Raw genomic sequence first — 14,608 nt, 5'->3', positions numbered from 1 at the left:
TTCACTTTTGAGGGGAGAGCTACTGCTAACACCACCCATTAGTTTCACTTGGAGCATTACGCTATTACATTTCCCATTGAGGCACTGACATAAGTGTTCTTAACTAGAACTGATTAATGCACGTTTTCACACAAAAAAAAACATATTACAAAAGACACAAGTAGACAGCAAGACAATGAATGCACATAATTCACCTAGATTGAGCCAGGAAATAGTACAGAATAAATATACATTTGACCTCCATATCAAACGCTTAGCATGTATCTGTGGCACACGGTCTTATATTTACAGCTTTATGCTTTTATTTTATTTTTAGTGTGCATGCAAGCATAGTAGTATAAGCAGTTAGACAAAGCACTTTAGTTGGCTAACCTATTACAATAGCAACAAATACACAATTTGATCTACGTGTATCATGATTCAGACCAATGTGTTAAATCACACTGTGCTGTATAAAGATTGCAACAACAGTAACACTGCCATTAAAACACACTGGCTGTTCGACTGTTCATGCTAGTCAGGCTGCTCATAGCTGAACAATACCTTGTCATTGTTGCTCAGAGCCAAGAGCACACTCTGCATGTTCTGGGAATGTACGATGTAAAAAAAAAAAAGAAAATAAGGTAGGAGAGGACAATGTGATGAGTTCGTACACCTCTTAAAAGAAGGATGCATTGACTGGCAAAATGAAGTATTAAGTTTCTTTGTTGAAAGGAACAGCTAGAGGAGAGGGCAAGTCACTGCCCCTCCAGAAGTGCGATGATCCAACAAAAACTGATAGATGCTCTAGCTGCAGTTGTTGTGTGCTGGTACTAACCAATAACCACGGCACAAGGATCTCTGAGAAATTGTTTAGGAAACTGCAACTGGTTAAGAATCCTATTAAGATGAGTTATCACCATCCAATTAACCTAGGTTGACAGCTTTTTGCTGGCTTCTTGTAATAAAAGAAAGAGCTGGACTTCAAATGCTTTTCCTTGTCAGGACAAGGGGCAAATAAATCTTCCTAAAAATTGATTTTATATTATCGAAGTTAACAATAAAAGATCATTTGCATCAACAAAACAAATGGTCTCGAATCGTTAGGTAGAACTTGTTCATATAAGTTTCTGTTCTAATGCCTGTGAATGAAGCTTGCTAAGTCATAAATCACCTTTGCATCATGGTTTTCCAAGAATGTCATACACGGGCAGGCATACCTCGCTCCTAATAAAAACAAGCATTTGCAATGCAACGGGTTAGAGCTATTAGCGTTGTGAACTCCTAACAGGACTTTTCTTGCCACATTAAATGGAAAAAAAATACAGCGTCATCGCACTGCGAAATAAAGAGAAAAAGTAGTCCAGAAACCATACGGAAAACATGGGGCCTCATATGTTTCCAGTAGTTTACCGATGCTCTCGAGGAGGGCTAAACACTGGAAAAGGCATGAAGTATGCATGCCTTTTACGAATGAAAACAAGCGGATTTTAAAAGGCAAGCCCACGAACCAATGTAAGTGACTGACGTAACATTGGTGTGGTTAAAATCCCCCTAAAGCGAGATTAGAAGAGGGACAGAGCGCTTTGCGCTCGCCCCTAATTATGGGCCTCATTACGAGTTTGGCAGAGGGGATTACTCCATCACAAAAGTGGCATATAGCCCATCCGCCGTATTACAAGCTCCAAAGGATATAATGCAACTTGTAATAAGGCAGATGGGATATCCGTCACGTTTGTTGTGGAGTAATCGTCTCTGCCAAACTCGTAATGAGGCCCTATATCTTTATCATAAAGAATATGCAACTATCAGTCATGTGTTCTGCTCTTCCATTCTGTGCAGCAAGCAGTGACACACTAGCCAAAGTCAATATACATACACTAATACCTCCAGGGACAGGGCTCATTTCCATCCTGTAAAGACTTATGAGATGTATTTAGTACTTAAAGCACTCTACATCTATTCATTGCATTGTCAGTGTTTTGATGAGATTTGTGGGTAAAGTAGTATGGACAGGCATTCATTACCAACAAAAATGATCTACATTCTATAATTTAGATAATTATTATAATTATATAAAGAACACAGGTGTTTGAAATGATAGCGATGTAGAAAATTCTGAGAATACTGGGGTTAAAATAAGCAATTGAAATATCTCAGCGATTTAATAAATAAATTCAATATCACATACATTTGCAGCATTAGTTACCTTAATTATTGACCAGATGCTAACATGAAAATATGCACTATTTAAACAAATTTAAAAGACTCAACATCTAAAATCACACTGCTATGAGAAAAATAGTAAATGCTTACCAAATTTGCCATGTAAATTGTTAACAGCCCTCTCCTTTAAAAAAAGAAACACAAAATAAATTGTAAATGTAAGTATATTTTCAGCAACTTCAATGTGTATTCAGAGAAAAAATATCCCATAAGACATAGGCAGCTAGACACTTCATGAGTTCCTCCTTATCAGTACTTTTTCCACATGAAATGTCGTGGACTACCATCTCAAGAATACACTACTGATTACAAACTGAGAACCTAACTATCTGGTCATGCTACATTTCTGGGGATACAAAACCTGCTATTAGTGGAGGGATTTCAATCAGGTTGTATGTCACAAACCTAAGGTCAATCATATCAACCTGTACATTTCTTGACTCCATTATATCGATTATTATATCATTAAAAAAAAGCAAATATAGGGATGAAGAAGTTACTTACTTGCGTTAGTGCTTCATCTGACGGAGACTCAATCTAAACACAGATTTCTCACTTTATGATTATACCCAGGCACAAGACTAGATGAGGAGGATTTTTCCGCATAGTCCCTGCGCTCCAGTACGAGGCCCCTTGTGGCTCTGCGTCAACTCTGCTCCCTGGAAGTAACAACTGGGGCCACCAATTTGTTCCCTCGGACGTGGTGCCCAATGGGTATCAGTTGCACCAGTGTTAAGATCTGCAATTTTGGGGCGTGGCTTCGGGCGTCAAGATGGCGGTCGCACTCTGAGAGTGCTCCGGACCCCTCCGTCATCTGCCCGAATATGCTGCGATCTGAAGGGTTAATGGCATCATCTCGAGTGACCCGGTGGGTTCCCCTCTCCTTGGGGTGCAAACAGAGGTGAAAAATCGAATCAGAACGGCCCCCGTAGTCGCCTTGCATCCTGTCTGAACTAAACAACATGGCGGCCGGGGCCCCGCTGAGGCTGGTGGAGAGAGGAGAATTGAGTCGGTGCTCCTGGGGCGGACGCTGACGGGTGCCTGTAATATCACCGGTTGGGGCGTGTCGTTGCCGCGCCCCCGCCGAAGAAGAAGAAGCGGTGTGACCGCGACCGCCAAACAGTGGAGAAGCAGCGTGCGCGGAGGAGCCCCTTGGAGCCAGGGGAACACGCCCCACTGAACGAGGGCCGCGGCGCGCTGGTCTGGGACATAGCGCTCGAGAGCCCTGAAGGAGTCGGGGGCGTATGCAGATCCCGAGAGGGCGCCCGGACACGGCAAGACTGCGCTGCGGAACGGGCGGAGGACCTGTGGCGCATGGAAACGGGCCCACTCCTCATATGCGGAACGGAGGTACACCAGCTCCGGTAAGAGGAGGGGAGGGGAGAAGTGAGGAGCCAGACGGCCCAGGTAATTCCCCGAGGCAATTCCCTGTACCCCAGGGGATCGCGACGGTGTGGAAGAGAGGGGCCCTGATTGGATGGCCCCGCGGCGCTTGGGCGTTTGTCGCTGAGGCCCTACCTCTCTCCTCTTGAGTTGGCCCGGCTGATGGGGGACACTGACTCTGGACTGCCAAACCCTATATAAAGAGCAACACCCGCCCGATCCATCCCGCACCGGTTGGAGCCCGGCGGGTCCGAGGAGGTGCCCTCTTGGACCCTGGGCACGAGGAGCTTCATGAATGTTTGACATTCGAAAGGGAACTCCGCCTTAGACAAAACATTCTGTTCCCTCCTCGAGTGACAAGATGGGACGGGACAAGCCGAACAAACAACCCCCTGCCTCCCAGCAAAAGATTGACCAGTTCACAGCGCCTGCGGGACAGCAGAGAGAGGGAGACACAGCCAGTGAAGGTCCGGCTCCTGACGGAGTGAATGCCATCCTCCAAGCGATTCAATCATCACAGACCGCCATGGAGACCAAGATCGGAGAGGTCCGGGAGGACATGGGATTAATTAGACAGGATCTCAGAAATGCCGTGGGCCGTATTACTGAGGTAGAAAATTGAGTCTCTCAAACAGAAGACGAACTATCCGATCTCAGATCCAAAGTGGCCCAACTCCAAACTCGAACTAACGAACTGCACCGCCGTGCAGAAGATGCAGAAAATCGGTCGAGACGCAACAACCTGCGCTTTGTCGGATTCCCAAAGGGCGCGGAGGAGGATAAACCTTCCGACTTCCTGGAGCGATGGATCAAAACCTGGATCCCAGATCAAACCCTCTCATCTTGGTTTGCGATTGAACGTGCTCACAGGGCCCTTGCGCCACGCCCGCCCCCAGGCGGCCCCAGGTGCCCCATGATTGCGCGCCTCCTTAATTTCAAGGACCGAGACAATATCCTTAAGCAAGCCAGGTGTGCCGAGAACCTTCAATGGGAGAACCATAAGATCTTAATATTCCCTGACTACACCCGTGAAGTGCAGAATCGCCGCCGTTCCTATGAGCATGTCAAACAAAAACTTAGGGCAATGCAACTCTCTTACATGCTATTATTCCCCGCCAGGCTCATGGTCATACTGGCCGGAAAGGCCTACTTCTTCGAGTCCCCGGAGGAAGCATGGGACTGGCTGACTGAAGAGGGCATCGGGGCTCGACGGGGCTCCTGGGGCCCGCTAGGCGACCCCTCCCATGGGGAGCCCCCTCCGGTGGGGGGGCCCCTGAGAAGCAGACGACAAACTCGATCCAGAAGGGGCAGACGTAAAGACTTGGACGCCACCGCGATCGGTAGGACGCTCTCGGGCTCTGGTGTGCGGGAGGGGGGGGCCGTTGGCGGATCGCCGGGGCCTCAAGACACGGCCCGAGCTGCGGACGACACTGATCTGAGCCAGTCTCCGGTACTTGGCTGAGGCAGGTCGAGCGATCTCTGATGGAACATGAGCATACGGCAGGGACGCCCGCCCTAGACATGCACCCAGGGGAGGTGACACCACAGAGGGTTCTACACCTCCTTAACACACATCCGTGTGATTCACTTAAATGCCGTTAATTGCATTTGATCCGACTAAAGGGAGGGGTCCACCACTCCACTCCAATAGCAGTCTATCTGGCTGCTTGGTTCCAGTTGGGTAATGGGGCGACAGATGCTTCCGGGGTGGGAGTATGGGGTGGGGGGTGGTTGGGGGGTAAAGAGTTTGACACGGGTTTAGATAGTAATGTGTTGATAAGTTCACCTTGTTATTTTAATAGTTCAATGTTGCGATTGAAACGGTCATCCCAAGATTCACAGGCAGGCACCCAGCAAAAGATAGCAATCACGCAGCCCACGACTGGCCCTTACTGACTCAGGTCATCTCATGGAACGTAAATGGCCTGTTAGATAAAATCAAGAGATCCGCTGTATTCAGCACCCTCCGCAGATACTCCTCCACTGTGGTCCTATTGCAAGAAACCCACCTCCTAGGAACTAGATGTCCCATGCTTACACGGGGAGGGTACGATAGAGTCTACCATGCAGGCTTCTCCAGAGGCTCAAGAGGGGTAGCCATCCTGCTCCACCGCTCACTACCAATGGTTATTACGGCCACGCAATTGGACCCACAGGGCAGATTTGTAGTGGTCACAGGAGTACTCCACGGATCACCACTAAACCTGGTGAGCATATACGCCCCTCCAACAGGGCTTGACGCCTTCTTAACTTCTCTCCGTCAGGTAATTGCTGGGCTCCCTTAAGGATCCACATTAATAGGAGGGGATTTCAACGCCGTTCTCGATCCGAGCCTTGACGTATCAGGCAAGATTACTACTAGTAGATCCAACCGAGCGTCGAGCCTCATGGGCTGGGCCGAAAGTCTGGGTCTTTGCGACATATGGAGAATCCGGCATCCTAAGGAGCACCAATACACACACACACATCGGCCGCCCACCCGACACAATCCAGAATTGACCTTGTATTTATGCCCGCCCTTGACGTCTTCAGCGTCACAGGAGCGGAGATACTACCGCGTGGAGTCTCCGACCACGCTCCAGTGAGGGTTCGACTGGGAGGGGTAGACCCCTCCAGACGACCAGTGTGGCGTCTTAATGCATGGTGCCTGCAAGACAACGACTACACCCTTGAGGTCAGGAACCACCTCACTCTCTACTTTGAAATGAACCTGGGTTCAGTCCGATCACCAGGCACACTATGGGCTGCGTGTAAGGCCACGCTGAGAGGGCACGCTAAACACCTTCTTCGTGTCCGCGAACGCGCCCGAAACTTGCATCTATCTGCTCTAGAGGCAAAGGCCCTAAACCTGGAGCGACAATATGGATACTCTAAATCAACCTCCACTCTGAGGCACCTCACCATGGTGAGAGATGAAATCAAACACTTAATGTTAGAATCAGTAAAACATATGTGGAGGGCCTCAGCTGCCCGCGTGTACGGATGGGGAGACAAGAATGGGAAACTCTTACATTGGCTGGCTACTCGCCCTCTAGCCAACAGAATTATTCCCGAAATCATGGATGACTCTGGCTCCCTTTCCAAGACTCCCACTGAAATCGCACGCAGCTTTGCCTCATACTACGCTCGCCTATATGCAGAAAACCCTCGGCCCAATCCTGAGAAAGATTCTCCTCTCCTAAACGAAATAACCCTTCCCAGAGTCTCCCCGGAGACAAGGAATAGATTAGATGAAGCCCTCAATCTCCCTGAGATCACTAACGCAATTGCACGCCTGGCATCAGGCAAAACCCCAGGACCGGACGGGTTTCCGGCAGAGCTGTATACCAAATGTGGCGACATCCTAAGCCCCCACCTGCTTGAAATGTACACAGAAGCTGAAAAACAGGGTCGCTTCCCTGATGGAATTGACCAGGCCACAATTGTGGTAATCCCTAAGACACAAACACCGTCACAATACTGCTCTGCGTATCGGCCCATTTCTCTCCTGAATATGGAGATCAAAGTACTGTCTTCAATCCTGGCTGCTAGACTAAAAGAAGTCATGCCCTCATTGGTCCACCCTGACCAGTGTGGCTTTATGCCCACCCGTGGCACAAGGCACTGTATTAGACGGCTGTACTTGGCCCTAGCACATCGCGGGACCCTGTCACATAATCCCTTAGCATTACTCCTACTCGACTTTGAGAAAGCCTTTGATACAGTGGACTGGTCTTACCTGGACCAGGTTCTGCAAAGAAATGGGCTTGGGACTAAATTCCGTGGACTGGTGAAACTGCTTTACGCCAACCCGACGGCCCGAGTACAAGTGAGCGGAGTGGTTTCTGATCTGTTTCCCATCAGCCGAGGTACCCGACAGGGATGCCCCCTATCCCCTCTGCTCTTTGCCTTAATGATTGAACCATTGGCGATACTGTTACGCGGGGATCCCCTGATTGAGGGTTGGTCCTGGCCCACTTGCACTGAGGATCGAGTGGCACTTTACGCGGACAACGTCTTGCTATACTTCTCCAACCCAGCCACTAGTGGCCTCCGCGTGCTATACATACTGAACCTCTTCGCGGACGCTTCCGGGCTGATCCTAAACCATAGTAAATCCTTGCTGGTTCCTCTCCACCGCTCTCGAGACTGTGTGGATTGGCAACATACTATCCCAGTGAAAAGAAATAGCTTTAAATATTTAGGAATATACATCTCGCTACTCCCGGAACTAACCTGGGAACTCAACATTACACCCTCAGTCAGGAGAATTAAGACTGACCTCCAACGTTGGAAAACGCTCCCCCTTAACCTCCTAGGCAAAATAGCGCTATTTAAGATGATGGTCCTTCCCAGACTTCTTTACCTATTACAGAACTTCCCTCACCCCATCCCAAAGAGATGGTTTAGGGAGCTGGACACATTAGCACGCCAGTTCATATGGAATGGTGTGCGTCCACGACTGGCGCTCGTCACATGCCAGAGGGACGTCCAAGATGGGGGACTGGGCATGTCCAACATTTACCAATACCACCTCGCAATGCAACTACATTTAATTAATGATTGGATGGGGGGCGGATGGTCGGACCCGGCATACCGCCTAGAACTTCACACACTGAGTTACCCACGGATCTTTGATGCCCTATATGGGGGCCCGATCTCACAAGATACCCCAGACATAACCAAGGTGGTCCTAATGGGATGGCGGGCGGCTCAAAGGGTGACGGGATGGTGGGGACGCCTCACCCAACAGACCCCGCTGTGGCACGGGAAACAGCTGGAGGAAGTCGCGGGCCTAGAGGGATTCCAAAGATGGGACAACATTGGCATATCCACACTAGGCGACATTTGGAACGGGACACACATGCGGTCCTTTGAGGAGCTCCACAATCTATTTTCACTAAACAAGACACAATTCTATAAATATCTCCAGCTCCGTCATGCCCTACATTCACACGTACAAGCAGGGACCACAATATCAGAATACAGGCCGATGGAGGCAAAGGCACTAATGGGGAGTCTGGGCAAAGGGGGCGTCTCCCAGATATACCGCGCCCTGGTGTCCAACACAGCGCCCTCTCTGGAAGGGCTCCGCCAGAAATGGGAGGGATGGGTGGTCCCCATAGAGGAGGTAGATTGGGGCGAGGCACTGTTGGCACCCCGTTCCCTTACGATGGCCTCCCGTTTCCGGCAAATACAGACATATTACCTTCACGTAGCATACCTAACACCTACCAAACTACATAGAGCGGGCCTCCGAGCTACAGCTGATTGCCCGCGGTGCCTATGCCCCTCTGCCGACTTCTTTCACATGGTTTGGTCATGTCCAGTCATAGCGACCTATTGGAGGGCGGTGTTAAACGATGTCTCTGGGGTCCTGCAAGTAGACATAGGGAAATCACCTCTGTCCGCGCTACTGGGAATCATGGGAGACACTGGGTTGAGAAGACCAGATAGGACCCTCTTGGGGGTGGCATGTCTGGTAGCCAAGAGGGATATAATGGCGAATTGGAAAGCCAAAGGGGCCCCGGCCCTGACTAAGTGGAGGCGTGGAATGGACTGGTGTGCGAGCCGGGAAAAATTGGTATACGAGGCTAGAGGTTGTCCGAATAAATACCACAGGATATGGGGAAGGTGGGAAGCCGCTACGAGTGTCACCGGGGGCTGCCTTTCCCCAGAGGGTCGAATCAGCTCCCCCTCTTACACTAACCTTATAGATCATCACAAAACTCACTAGGGCCGGTCTAGTGGATATGCGTGCAAGTGTCCTTTTTCTTTTTCTTTGTAAACTGAGAACGTGTCGTTGGAACAAGGGATCTGACCTATGTTGTGTGCCCGTTGGCACTATATTTAAATGTCTGTATCATCTTATTTGTTTGAGTTTTGGAAAACAATAAAAATACTTTATAAAAAAAAAAAGATCTGCAATTTTAGGATCTTTTTAGAATGAACAGAGATCGGCCCTGCTGCTGTGATACAGGATTCTTCCAAAGAGAATGGCTGATCGAAGGACAGATGCCCATGCCCAGAAATTCAGGGTACTATACTATCCTGGCCCAATCCAAACCCACCCAGATGACTTGGACCTGGTTGCTCATCTTATTCAAAGCTCGGGGCAGAAGAGGCAGTGGCGAAGAGGTATACCGGAGTCTTGAACTCCACTGCAGGAGTGGGGGGGAGGGAGTAAGAGAGAGAGAGAGAGATATCTTGTGGTAAAGAGATTGAGCCAGGGCTGTTCCCACTGACAGACGATGGCCTCTGCACTTTCAGAAACTTTTGCTATTCATGATCTGCTAGGTGTTGTCAGCTGAGTTTGTCTCTTCTGGCATTTAGAGATCTCACCAGGTGGTGTAAAATCAGGAAGATGCCCGAAGATCCAGCCAGATCCAGATGCACAGTCTCTCTTTAAACAGAGTTCAGGGCCCTACTCCGCCCTGTTTTGTTGCATCACCACGTGGCTGTGGTATTGATGATAAGGACTTCGACCCTTCTTAGTAGACCAGAAGCGTTGACACATGGCCTCACCGTATTGAGGTCATGTTACCCTAAGCCAGGAATATAAGTCAAAGATATTAGGCAAGCTTTCTAAGACCATCAAAAAGAACCCCTAGCTGCCTCTTTTGGACTTAGAGGACTGATTTGTAACGACTCTAGTTTAACATACTAGACTATGGATCTTTTAAATGCAGGTTTGGCTATACCTTTCTGATTTTAGTAGATGTGTGTTTGGGCCTCTTATGATTTGCTGTTTGGTACAATAGTACAGCCTCGACTTTTCAACAAAGAAGGATTATGAAAAGAAATATCCAATAACCCCGTTACTGGGATTACATTTTGGGCTAAACGGATTTGTGACCTCATCTCCTCCCTCCCTTATTATTGGGTTAAACCGTTATCATACACACCAAAGCACCTCTTTGACAACCAAATGGAGTTGACTTCCAAATATTGAGGAGAAAAAAAATCCTATTTGGATAACTTAATCTTGGGTGACGACCAGCTTTTGCTGTCTGGGAAACGGACCTCCCAGGCTCTGACAGAAGGCAGAGTGACAGAGACCTCTCTTTTAAACAGAAAAACATGTAACATTTTTGCTCCCTATTATCTATTGCCATGCGGCATCACAGTACTCATAGGTTTTGCCTTACAGCAACAGAGTTTACCCCATCATTCACTACTTCTCATATTCTGAAGTTCTGAATCTCTCACTACAGTCCTACTGTGGGTGAAGATGCCTAAAACAGTTAACCATTCCACTGAATATACTAGAACAGCCCCTAGTATGGGAACTATAACAAAACCCACTAAACCACCAACAGACCTGCCTAGTATGGCTAGCTGGTGTCCTGCTCCTCGAGGCGCCACAAACTTCTAGTGACGACAATTTACAGCACATGCGCCTCTTGGAGCATCTGCAAATGGACTCTACTCCAGATGGAGGCCGATGGGTACTCAGAACATTCTCTCAGACATTGTTTATCAATATGTAAGTCACTTGAGACACTCTGCCGCGGGGTATCCTAATTGTGAATTACTCATCTCTGGGTTTTCCGAAAATATAATATGGACGTCAGCCAGATTTGCGAATTGTTTTGCTCGCGATCGAAAAATGTCCTGTATTATGAACTACCAGGATTTTAGGTTTTGGCCGAGGTACAGCTTGAATTGCAAGCTCCATATTGGATAACTGGCAAAGGAACTGTTCAAGCTCCAGTGCTATTGAAAGAGCGCGCGATGCAAGGTCAGTTCAATCTGGTTTAATTCCCCTGATGAGGAAGGAAAATTATACAGATCTAACCTAAAGGGATAGCCTCGTAAATAAAACTGACGAGTGGAAAAGGTTTATTTTAGTGCACAGAAATCCTAAACGAAAGGATGGACACAGACAGCTCACTTCCTTTCAAACTGTATGTGTCTACCACTTTTTTATGTGATATATTACCGCTGGCACTTCCTGTTGGAAAGGAAGCGAAACCGGATGCTACTCCAAAAAAGTTACACGTGAAGCAAAACTACTGCCTGCAAAGTCCTCTGCTGGGATTAATGCCTCCCCTTCTGGTCTCCGACTTCCTTTCCCGACGACCTTAGGAGACGAACTCACTGTTCCTAAAGGAAGGCTGTGAGTGAGTTGTTGACCACTTAGCCATAGGATTTAACAGAACAATGTCCTGTGCAACTGTGGATCTGACGGGAGACTGTCGTAGGGCCACCTGGTTGAGCTTGATGGATTTCTTTTCATTGTTAGGAGAGAAAAAAGTCTGATGCGATTGACTGAGAAGTTCCTTCAGTGTGTACAGTTTACCCAGCTCAGTAAAGCTGAAAACACAGGCCAGGACACTGCTGGACTTGAGCTACCTACCAAAGGCAAATGGGAGCTACTGAATTTTTACGAAGTTCTGTTTTATTGTGTATGGCTTAGAGTAGGCTGGCAAGCTAACTGCTGGAAATGGGACTGATGGCCCTTTCACAACTCCCAAAACTACAGAGGTAGTTGTTCTTACGTTGGCCATCTGGCTTTGTTGCAAATCGAAATGCCAGCGCCCTCTCAAAGTGCCACCATTCATTTACAACGTAACATGGTCAACATGGACGGTGGATTTGAGAGTAGAGAAGAACCATCACGTTGACCTACCCTAGAAACGCATACAAAACACTGTGTCTATATGTACTCCATTCCACTGAGTACTATTTTGTCACTGATGTCTGCCCAGGCCTTTTCAATTAATGCACTGATTTTCTTTCCGCCACTTTTGCTGTTAAGTTGGTTCATGCATTTCCTGCTCTTTCTCTAAAAAAACATGTATATGGCACCTTTTGAGCTGACTCGTCCTCTCCCTCCCTTATCCTACAGCAGCATCTGGTTCTAGAAGTGATAGAGCGGTCCGTAGTAATAATTTACCTGTGTTCGGACGCTCTTTAGGCCGATGAATCTTTTGACTTAGTGGGATCTCTTTGTACTCTTAATCGATCAGTCTCATCAAAATCAATAATCAATAGCGAACATAGGCAACACCTTGAACAACCTAACACTTTACAATTAATCCAGAATACATTTTGGCGAACCCTGACCTTTCAGTCAGGAATAACCACACCAGTTTATTGCAAAGTTAGTGAATTTATTTCTCTATATTAACAAAGCTAGCACGATATAAATGTGTCTCAACACCAAATGATAAACATATATGAACATTAATAGCTGTCCATAACGTCGAAACAAGTGCAATCTATGAAGCATTTGAATCACGAGGCATTCGATAATAGCAATGCAAATCACTAATACGATAATCTGTAATGAACTAATGGCATACATTTAGTCAGCATAACAAGATCTCAAATTGCATCGTGCGACATATGGAATCCTCGTCTAACCTCAAATTAGCATCTGCATGTGGGACTTCATGCAAAAACAATTTAGCAACATTAATTTAGAAAAACTCTTAACTAGGGATCTTATCAAAAATCAGCAGTTGGTTACCTAAAAGAAACACAATGCAATTTTACAATTTCCTTTCATATTTACCAATTACGATCAGCATACAAGGAATGTCTTCGTCTCACAGGTACCGTTCTTCGGTCATCATGGGTACCGTTTCGATCAGCATGGGACGGGACAAAGGGGCAGGGGTGGACGGGACAAAGGGGCAGGGGTGGACGGGGCAATTGCCTCACGGCGGCAAGGTAAAACTACTACTTCATGCAAGGGGACAAATCAAAGTTAAAGTCTCTAGGGCAAGAATCATTAAAGTCTCTTTCTCTCGACTAGAGAAAGCATCAAAGTCTCTTTCAAAATGGCGTCGCAGCAAAGTGGGCCATAATAGCTACAAAGTCAAAATGGCGGGCATCGAGCTGGCAATGGCTGCAATGGCTACCTTCTTCTCGTGCACCTGGGTTTTATAGACAACAGTTCAAGTCCTGTAGGGTCTCCATTGGAGGGTTCATAGGTTAGCTTCAAATTGACCAATCAAAAACGACAGTTCTCAAGCTTTTACTTAAGCATACATTATCCTTGGAGATGGGTACGCAAGTTGCAACATTGTCTCCCAATTAGCTCACTTTCAGAGCCTCCATTGTCCGCACCTGCAAGTCGACCTTGAATTAAAGAGAAAATATGCCAGGCTGCCACTAACTTTAAGATAAGCATGTGAACAGTTTCTGTGGAAAAGTACAGCTTCAAGCAAAAATACACGTTTAATAGCACAGTGGAAAAATACGAGCATCGAAACCGTGAGACCGGGCAACTAGGCCAAAGCCTCCGCTAAAGTAATGCTAAGCTAAAGCATTTCAAACAAGCAAATCGTAGCACACGTTTATGATTATGTCGGATTAGTGCAATTCTAATACACCACGTTATAAAAAAAAACACGCATATAAATGATGGCAAACTACTCTGAGGGCACATTTTGTCCCCGTACAATCTTTATTAGTTCGGTTAAAGTCACACATGATTATTTCAGCACTACGTTTAAAGCGTTAATAAATCAAAACCTTCATTTTCTGCTTCATCAATCCCTCCTCTGATGACTACTTGTCATCACACCAAACCACGCCCACAAATTTTATTCCATTAAAATTCTGTCAGTTCCCTTTTCCTTTTAGTTCCCCTAGTTTGCGCTTTGTATTCTTCTGCCATTCTTTTCATAATTTTCTCTTCCTTTCTCCTTTTAATTCTTTCCATAATCATTATTATTCCCCTTTTTATTCCCCAAATTCCAAATACACAAATTATTATTATTAATATTCCTTCTATTATTTTCAATAATATTCCATTCCAAATTCCCCCAATCCAATGTCCCACTGAAGCAAGTCCTTTTCCAACCTTCTCCCACACTCCTGGTTCTTTCAATTCCTTCAAATCTGCACTTTCTTTTGTTAGATTAGCAAGCATAGTTTTAATTTTCACACTATTGTCAGGTATATAGGTACAACAGTGTCTGGCACCAATCATTTTGCAAACGCCTCCATCCTTTGCTAAAAGAATGTCTAAAGCAAGCCTATTTTGAAGAGTCATAGCTCTTTCCGCTGCAAGTTCAGCATCTATCAG

The 14,608-nt window shown here is 46.8% G+C and overlaps 1 protein-coding gene and 1 long non-coding RNA gene across 2 annotated transcripts in view; one reads left to right on the top strand and one right to left on the bottom strand.

The window, feature by feature from the left end:
- Positions 1-14,608, bottom strand: part of TMEM135 (transmembrane protein 135) — a 943,226-nt gene that overhangs the window by 674,009 nt on the left and 254,609 nt on the right. The window contains exon 4 of the mRNA XM_069203998.1: positions 2,296-2,329. Within this exon, the coding sequence (XP_069060099.1) occupies positions 2,296-2,329 (34 nt within the window). The remainder of the gene's footprint in view (positions 1-2,295; positions 2,330-14,608) is intronic.
- LOC138249844 (uncharacterized) overlaps positions 1-14,608 on the top strand; it is a 204,604-nt gene that overhangs the window by 124,224 nt on the left and 65,772 nt on the right. The gene's annotated exons all lie outside the window — the stretch shown is intronic.

This window comes from Pleurodeles waltl, chromosome 8, assembly GCF_031143425.1.
Source record: "Pleurodeles waltl isolate 20211129_DDA chromosome 8, aPleWal1.hap1.20221129, whole genome shotgun sequence".
NCBI lineage: Eukaryota > Metazoa > Chordata > Amphibia > Caudata > Salamandridae > Pleurodeles > Pleurodeles waltl.
Note: the sequence above shows the minus strand (reverse complement) of the source record. Positions and strands in the feature narration are given on the sequence as shown.